Genomic DNA, 9,284 nt, shown 5'->3' with positions numbered 1-9,284 from the left:
TGTGGGAGCTCCCATTTCCATAGTAACCAGAGCAAGAGTTTGTCGAGGCAGATGGCTGCCTACAACAGCAGCAGCAGTAGGTATCCTTTCTCATTACCAGAGTGGTGGGGACTTGTCCTGGGTGGGAGTGAGGTTATCAGAGGCTAAAAAAATACTATTTCTTAGTTTGACTAGGGATGCACTGGCCAAGCAGCTGAAGGACAGGCTCCTTTGCTACAGACCCTCGGGTAGAGATTGGCAGAGGGGGCCCTCTTGGGAGTTCCTCTGATCTGAGGCTTGGGGTAGTGGCGGCCTGGAATAGGGCACTTTCTGTCGCAGCCCCTAATCTGCAGAGCTCGGTTCCCACAGAGGTGTGTCCAACACCTTCATTATACAGCTTCTGGAGGATGCGGAAGATGCAACTCTCCAGCCTGCCTTTTGATATATTTTCAGGACTCACCTTATTTTTGTGATTTCAAGTTGTTTTAAACTGTTTTTGATACAGAGTTGGAGGGGCTCCTGGGGGCAATCTTATCCAGCCTCCTGCAATGTAAGGAATTACAACTGAAGCATCCCTGACAGATGACCATCCAACCTCTGCTTAAAAACTTCCAAGGAAGGAGAGTCCACCACCTTCTGAGGGAGTCTGTACCAGAGTTGAACAGCTCTGTCAGAAAGCTCTATTGCTTGGGCAGAATCACCTTCCTTGTAATTTGAATCCATTGGTTTGGGTCCTACCCTCTGCAGCAGCAGAAAACAAGCTTGTTCCATCTTCCATGTGGCAACCCTTTGGCTATTTGAAGGTGGCTATCACACCACCTAAACTACTTGAGTTTTCCTTCTCATTATGCCCAAGACCTTGCTCTCTCATTGAACAAAAGCAAAAGGGGACCTCTCAGGTTTCTGATATGCTTGGCAAGGGCCTCCTTCTCCTCCTGTTTTGAGTTAGCATCACTCTGCGTCAACATGTGCAGCTCAACCCCAGGCACCAGCTGGGCGAAGTAACTTTATTCAAGGCACGGTCATAGCAATAAATATAACAAGAAGATACATAACTCTGGCACATTCCTAGAGGGCAACAGCCAAGGGAAAGACAAAAGACCAGAGCTTCCCAAAGACACCATACCCAACTCACAGGCACTTTGCCTCCATAAAAGAGAAGCGGCTAAGACAGGAGGCCTCGAGGTTTGCTACATTAGCATGTGACTAGGCAAAGGTAATTTCATAGGTTCCAAGGAGGGAGTAGTCAGGAACCACTTACTCACGCTACAGCACTGGACCCGACCACCCCTTCCTCAAATGCAGCCAGCTACGGCACTCGATAATAGGATGGGAGAAACCTGTGATGGCATTCGTGCTGGATTAAGGTGAGTCCCTTCAACTGAGTCACATTCTGGGGTTCCACACCTCAACTTCTCTGCCTGTTTGTGAGGCATACACAACCTTCCCCCTTTCAGAAACGAGCCACAGCGTTCAATGAAGTATTAACCTTTCCTCTCCTTCTGGCAGATGTGGGCCTGCTGCTCCCTTCTTTGAGGACTCGAGTGGCTACAATTTCTTACCTGTGGGAAATGTTGAAAAAACCCAGCACAGATAATAGCATAGAGATGCCTGACTATTGATACTACATAAAAGAGACTAATTTGGATAAGGAGGCCCTATCCTCTAATACACCAGAAGCCTGACCCTGTGCATACTCTCAGATGTTAAGTTCCACTGCAGTCAGCAGGGCTTCCTCCAAGTTATGTGGGCATAGCTTCAGATGTGTCATTAGCTCAGTCCTGCTGCATTGGAGGATGAGCCAAGCAATCTTACCAAGGCAGACAGACAGTACTTCATGCCACCTATTCACTGACATAGCTGGTGCTGGATCTTGCAGAATCACCAGTTCTCTACTGCTCACATCAAGTTTTCAAATGACTATTTTAGGGACAATATGACTACACATCCTGCAACAGACATGTGTGTGAGATTATTAGGAGCAACGATGTACATTACCAAATGTTGCTAAAGGCAGATAGTCCCCAAAGGGTACAGGAAAGGTTTGTAAACTTATACCCACAAAGCTGGAGCCTTGCAATCCTGCCAGCTTCTGGAGGATGGGAGCTCACCAGTCCAGTTTCAGAGTGGTGTGTTGCCTTTATTTCAGCCAGTCCTCTTTTGTAACCACGTGACTTATTCCATATGTGTACACACACACCCTCTTCTGTGCTACGATTACTCAACATTCCAACCCTCTGCCTCTGAAACCTGTCACAGGCGACAGGACTGGCTCCTGGAACAGAAGAACTAATACAGTCGCAGGCCACAAGCAACATCAAAAGGTGCAGACACAGTCTGCAAAAACAATTTACTGTCTCACAATTTTCTGCGAAACCTCAAAACACCAAGAAGACCGACCATTCATCTTATGCATGTGCTTGTTTCCTCTTTGGACAGCTTCCAAGAACCCCCAGCCCCTGGAAAAAACATTTATTTTTTAAACAATCCACAACCCAGTTTTTAAAAAAATGAATTTAACTCTCTTCGGTTAAACTGGAGATTGCTTTATGGCTCCCTGTATCTTCATCACTTGTTCACTAACATGTCCATTTTTTCCTTCGCCTGTTTTTTAAAAAGTGGGCAGGTGACTGTGCATGGCACAAACTGCTTCTGAAATTGGGTTGCTGCATTTACTACTACACTGAGGCAATAAACTTAAAAGGGTGCCTTTTCTTTCCATAATAAAAGGCTGCAGTGTGGAGAATAATGCTACAGACTCTTCCGTGGCCGCACATGAGAGAAACTAAAGCAATGAAAGATAATCTGTATTGCATAGATAAGGTTGAAGTTCACTCCCCAGTTAAAAGGATCTCAGGGTTGCCAAACACATTTAAAAAATTCTACATGGGACTACACATTAATATACTGTATTTTACTGTACGTACACTCAAGCAACATGGTGTTCATCCAGCAAAATAGACGTATCTCATCGTACCAGCTGACTGATAATTTGCCTGTTAATTCTTACATTGAAGGTGGGGATTTTTTTGTACTCTGCATGAGACTCTGGAAACCACCTCTCAGCAGAGAGTTCTAGGCTGTACAGGGTTGACCATGGCAAATTTGTGGTTGGATCTCCCAACATATTCCACTAAACACCAAGCAGAAGTGGTCATGAATTACTGTATTTTTTGCTCTATAAGACTCTTTCCCTCTTAAAAAGTAAGGGGAAATGTGTGTGCGTCTTATGGAGCGAATGCAGGCTGCGCAGCTATCCCAGAAGCCAGAACAGCAAGAGGGATTGCTGCTTTCACTGCGCAGCGAACCCTCTTGCTGTTCTGGCTTCTGAGATTCAGAATATTTTTTTTCTTGTTTTCCTCCTCCAAAAACTAGGTGCGTCTTGTGGTCTGGTGAGTCTTATAGAGTGAAAAATACGGTAGCTTGTTGCACTGGTGGTGGTGTAAGCGTTTAACCTTTCCTCTCTGGGTGAACTAAAAGCAGAGTGACCAATTTTTAATTAACTAGTCCTAAGGTAGCCAGATGCAAAAGAAGACAGAGCCCCACAACCATTAATATCTGGACACAAGAGGGATTTCAGCAGGTCTAAGTTGCTGCACAACTCTCATAGGTGCCACTGTCCTTCCTCATTTGCATTTGGCCACTCTATCTAGTTTGCCTTTCTTACATACATGTGAGTAACTAAGCAAGAAACAAGTGGGCAGCTCACCCTAGAGACACAGATGTAGCCAAGCCTTTGTGCTGCCTCTGATGCTGGGCTTTTGCTTCATGGGGGCAGGAATGGAGACTTACTCTATGAAGTCCCTATGCAGCCTCTATATATTAGAAGGAATGCTGCGTTATAGGCATTTTTTATCTGTGGCAAGGTGTATGAATGATCTTCAGCTAAGAAAAGGAAATTCTGGGAAGCAGATTTACCTGGGCATAATTCCCACTGCTTTTAATGGGATTTACTTCCTGGATAGTAATTGCAGGTAAGCTTCTAATATAAATCTTTTTATTCAGCTATAATCGCAAGGTGCTTTTTCTGTTTCTCAAACAGCAGTGGGCAACCTAGATCTGCCCTGTTCAAAACAGGCCTTGAAGATGGAAACAGGGCTTCTTCTACCTTCTCTCCCGACACCTACTATGCCTTTTGACAGTTGCATGGACAGCAGAAATCTAAGAGGCAAACCTCTTATAACAGCGACAGAGTAGCTTGGGAACAACTTTCCCAATTACAGCACCAGCATGCTAGGAAAGTTTCACCCGCTTAAGAGCTGTGAGACAGGCAGTAATTCAGCGCACAGGAGTCCTGCTAGAAAAAAGGCATGGCAATTCTGATTTGTATGCAGATCACCTAATACTTCTTCCTGCTTGCTCTCTTGCGGCTTTTACTTAGCTCCTAAGTAAAAAAAATTGGGCAGCCTCATCCCAGGTTCTGAGCACAGCGGCCCACGAGAGAAATCCCACTCCATTACTCCTAGGGACTTCGCAGAATCATAGATTAAGAGTCTCATGTTCTACGGACATGAATGATGGTGAAGCACTGATCTAATGGGCTAGTATATAATGCAGTTGAGCCAGAGAAAGTCCTATACAACAGTGGAGGTTTCGAAGTAAAATGGAGTCATTCCCATGCACAAGTCTATCTTGGCAGGCACACCTATCATTTGGAGGCAAGGGGGCTGGCCAGGTTTGGGCCTGTGATATCATGCAGCCTGTGCACTGGCAGCTTAGAACATGCTGGTGTACAAATGGGTTATTGTCACAGAAGGGTCGAGATGTCACCACTGCCTGTCTGCCATCCCACCCAACTCTCAAGCCAGTGCCAAATTAGCTGTGATCGTGGCATAAGCCATATGTTTAAACTTGGATCTGTAACGAAGATGCTGAAAGTCAAGCAGGTGTGGAGATCCAATTTATGGAGCAAAAGGGGCATATGAGTGATGTGTACCAAACCCGTAACCCTCCCCAGGGCTCAACCCCCTGCAGAAAGTTATCTAGCCCCCTAATCAGGGCACTAGCTGTTTGTTTAGCTCCTCTCCTACACACGCTCTCCTTTTGCCTTAAAAGTTTGACTCTACCCCTGGTTTCTAGGGGTTTGCATCAGATCTGGTTTTATACACACAGCTCTGCCGCTGTCCTGTCTGGTTTGGGCTCAGCTTCTACACAATCTCATTCATCACCCCCACCCCACCCCTCCGCCTTCAAGTTTGCTTTCAAACAAGGAACCAGGCAGTTTCCAACATGGTTGGAAAAAAGGTAAGCAAAAATCCGAACATGGCAATTATTCTGGGCGTAAAGCACACAACCAGTCAAACCTAGAAAAACAGAGACAAGTCAGGCCTGTCACTTAGGCCACACTGAGAAAGAAAGTCCTTTTTCGGAGGCAGTGAATTTGGGCAAAAGCAACAACTGCAGCAGCAACAAATGGGCATATAAAAAATGAAGCAGCTAAAGCACCTGTCTTTTGCAAATGCCCCTCTTGCATTCAGGAAACAATTGGGACTTTGCTTCTGCAACAAATGCATCACACTGGGCTGTGCAGTCAACTTGAATGTGTCTTGGGAGTCACCATTCTGCTCTCTACTCCACACACCTGCACCCAAATGTTTTATAGAAAGGTTTGTAGCTACTGGGCGCATGATGCTATTTAAATCCAAACAGTCTCTTGCTCCTGCTGGCCTGAGCAGAGAAGGCTGCCCCCATGAGAGAAACATCTTCCTCTACCAAAAAAAGAATATAAATGAAAAGCAAAAATAGTGGAAGGCGAGGGAGACCAACTGGGGCAACGGAGAGAAGGGAAGATTTGTCAGAAGACACAAAAAGAGTCAAGCAATGGCAGTCTGTAGCCCTGGAGCAGAAAGATGAGAGGCAACATGTGGAACATGCTGCTGCTAAACAGCTGGGAGTAAAAAACTGAAGTAACACTGCCTACGCAGAACCTCCCTGTTCGTTCCATCTCTGCTGGAGAGTTGAGCTGCCATCCCAACACTGTGGCCAAGAGAACTGCAGCACTGAAGGCCCATTGTGCATCAGCCTGAGTGGTTCTGGCCTAAGTAGCAAAACCAGACCTTTGCTCAAAACTGGAGCAGGACTGATATGGCAACTCAGAGCAATCTAGGCCTTGGGACATAATGCTTCCCTCCGGCACTCTTAATACTCAAAATGTTTCTCTGGTCTGTCTCATCACTCTGAGAGCAGGTGGTCAATGATAGCGGGTTTGGTCATCCAGCACCGGCCCGGTTCTGTATTCACCCTCCGTGCTCTCCAGCTCTGTTTCAAAGCTCTGCAGGCCTCCCTCCTCCATGTTCTCAGCTTGCTCCAGGCGGCTGCCCATGGTGCCGTAAGACTGGTGAGCTGGGGAGGCTGCTGGCGTTAGGCTTAGTTCTGGCTCCTGAAGCACTGTAGCCACAAACATCTACAACACAAAGAGCAAGGAAGTTACAATTCCGAGGTCCTTTGCTTTGCATCTTGCTGAAAGGACAAATTTCTCCTGTAACTCTTCCCTTTTGTGAAAGGACAGTGACTGCAGAAACGCTGGCACATGGACCTTGCCAGTATGCACGAGAGAACCGGGATATTGCAAGCAAGTGTGCAAGGCCAGGAAGGGAGGCATACAGGAAATGGAAGATATACTTACATTTGAATTGGGGGTTGAAGAAATGCTGCTCCTTTCTGTATCATTGAAGGCACCTTCAGATTGCTCAGACATCTGCTTGCAGGTGGAGAGGAGAATAAAGTTGGGCGAGGGATAGAAAAACAAGGATTGATGCTCGACCCGTAGCTCCCAAAATGGTGATTCTCCCAAAAGCAAGTGTTACAAACCTGGAGCCCCCCATATATTGTTGGACTACATTTCCTATTATCTGGCTGGAACCAATGGGAGGGTCAAAACTTCTCCATCCCTGCTGTAGGTCAATAGATCATGGCTATTTTTGAGGTGGACGCCTTGTGAAAACACCCTCGTGTAAGGGGATATACTACTGAACTTAGACTAGGGAGACCCCCGGGTCAAATATCCACTCATTCACGAAGATCATGGGCTAAAACGCCTCACAAAATTATTGTGAGGACAAAATGGACCATAAAGCACACATGCTGCTTGGAGCTCCTTGGAGAAAAAGTGGAATACAAACCTAAAAGGCACAAAATGAGCTGTCACTACGCTCTGAGAATGCACTTATCTTTGTTTTCAGGCTATTCAAGGGCAATTACTAAGATTGTGGGGAAGTGAAAAATAGTTGTGTGACTCAGTGTATTATAGTGCCTTTTGAGGTACAAAAATGTAATACTGAAGAATAATACAACCATAAAGAGGGAGAACGAATGCCCCAAATAACCAGGAAACCATAAAAGGGGTACCCAGTAGTAGCAAAGACATACAATGTAAAATATCAGCAAGACTTGCAGCAGCATTTCTTTTTCTGTTTTCTTGGTGATACTTTGAAATCCTATGCAATTCCTTATTGGAGTCATCAGGATTCAATAAGCACATACATAATTCTTCCAAGATTAGACAGCTTCACCTACAGTATCCAAACCTGCGTGACAGAACTATATTCTTTTGGTCAGCATTTGAGAGTTGATTTCCGCCCCCCCCCGGTATTCTGCGTATTTGTATGTTGTGTTTGTGTCATTTGTCAGAAGGAGTGGGGTAGAGGTCGGATAAGGTCTACTCGTACATCTCTGCCTGGTTTGCGGTGTATCAGCAAGAGTTTCCTGACTCTTAACAACAGCAACAAAACAACTTTCCCTGCCTAAATTTGGCTGCTGAAACCAAGAATGCTAACCAGGACCAGACTTTAGTCTGACAGGACTGTGAGATCAGTTCTGGTACCAAAGATAAACTCCTCCATTCAGAATGTGTTCCGAGGCATCCAATTCTTTATATGTATTTTCTAAAGTAGATCTGACAAGCATTTCACCTTTTTGGTAAAAGGTTTAATGCACGCATCCATCCATTTCAAAGCAAATGTATGTAGCGCAACATTTTAAAAGTGGTTGTGGGTGGAACATGCTAGTCTGAGAAGTGTGTACATGCATCGTAAATAATATTGTGGTAACCATCTCCCCATGCTTGGATTTTCCTCATGTAGCTCAGGTGACAAGTGGTCGTGAGCAAATGTAAGAAACAGCACACAGTAAACTGGGCACATTCTTGCCTTTCTTACCTGGTAACTGGAGGGCTTCCTTGGATGCAGCTTCTTCAGACAAAGGCCAAAGAAGGAAGAAAGGATGCAGGAGACAAGGACCACGCAGGTGAAAATGGTGATGGGTCTGATGGAGCCTACAGTGTTGACAGACCAGGAAATGACATTAGGTGCCATTGCTTTCTCTGCCTACAATTTAAAGTAGTCTGCAACTCCTGAGACCCAAACCCGCTTTTGTAAGGAGCAAGGCCTGTCACATCTGGATGAGGGCTCTCTAAATCACCAGTGGTGAATCTGTGGCCCTTTAAATGTTATTGGACTCACCAGCCCCAGCCAACACAACATTCAAAGCAACTTCGTGGGGGTAAATGGATGCGCTCAGTCTGGATACTACTCAACCTTTCCTAAATAAATGTCAACAAGCCCCAGCCTTAGAGGAAGAAGGTTCAGCTCAGGGTATGCTTGATGGCAGCCCTTGCCTACCTAGTCGGATGACGGAGAAGAAGAGGAGCCAGAACATGCAGAGGATGGGAGCTACCACCACCTGGCTCACAGCTGCCGTGTGGATGCGCTGGTTCAGTTTGGTGGGGATGTAGACATAGTAAATGTTGTAGCGGTCAACCATGTGCTTCAGCAGCATATACAGCAAACCTGGGAGCAAAAGGACAAGGAATGGTCAAAGGAGATGCCGGTAGGCAAGAAGATAAGGGGCTTGGTCAAGAGAGATTTTGCAGCAGACGATTCAGTGGGAGAGGCCACAGCTTAGCTAGTAGTGGGACACGTGCTCTGCATGCAGGAGGCCCCAGATTCAATCCCTGGCTTCTTCTGTTAAAAAAGGATTCCAGGTAGCTGGGCTGGGAAAGACCTCTGCCTGTGACCGTTGAGAGTTGCTGGCAGCCAGGAGTACTGGGCAGAATGGAATACAAATCCTGTACACCGGGCAAAGTACAAGCCCATAGTCATTTTCTGTCCAGAAAGTGTACTTTGGGAATGGGGTATTATAATTCAATGTGAAAGAGCTAAAACCTAAATAAATGTAGCTTAATATGCATTATTTACACATTATTACATTATTTACACAGAGCCTCCAGCTGCTGTTGGACTACAACTCCCATCATCCTTAGCTAGCAGGACCAGTGGTCAGGGATGATTGGAATTGTGGTCCAAAAA

The 9,284-nt window shown here is 45.8% G+C and overlaps 1 protein-coding gene across 10 annotated transcripts in view; it reads right to left on the bottom strand.

The window, feature by feature from the left end:
- Window positions 1-948: 948 nt before the first annotated feature.
- Window positions 949-9,284, bottom strand: part of TMEM63C (transmembrane protein 63C) — a 66,081-nt gene continuing 57,745 nt past the window's right edge. For 6 of the 10 annotated variants that reach the window (XM_083612537.1, XM_083612542.1, XM_083612541.1 and 3 more), the window contains 4 exons: window positions 8,598-8,765; window positions 8,136-8,251; window positions 6,605-6,676; window positions 949-6,382 (listed from right to left, as the gene is read on the bottom strand). In XM_083612537.1, coding sequence (XP_083468663.1) covers window positions 6,170-6,382; window positions 6,605-6,676; window positions 8,136-8,251; window positions 8,598-8,765 — 569 coding nt within the window. In that variant the 3' untranslated portion in view covers window positions 949-6,169. Of the gene's footprint in view, window positions 6,383-6,604; window positions 6,680-8,135; window positions 8,252-8,597; window positions 8,766-9,284 lie in introns of all 10 variants that reach the window. The other 4 variants (XM_083612533.1, XM_083612539.1, XM_083612535.1 and 1 more) reach the window with 1 other exon arrangement.

This window comes from Podarcis filfolensis, assembly GCF_964270895.1.
Source record: "Podarcis filfolensis genome assembly, chromosome: 1".
Classification (NCBI taxonomy): Eukaryota; Metazoa; Chordata; class Lepidosauria; order Squamata; family Lacertidae; genus Podarcis; species Podarcis filfolensis.
Note: the sequence above shows the minus strand (reverse complement) of the source record. Positions and strands in the feature narration are given on the sequence as shown.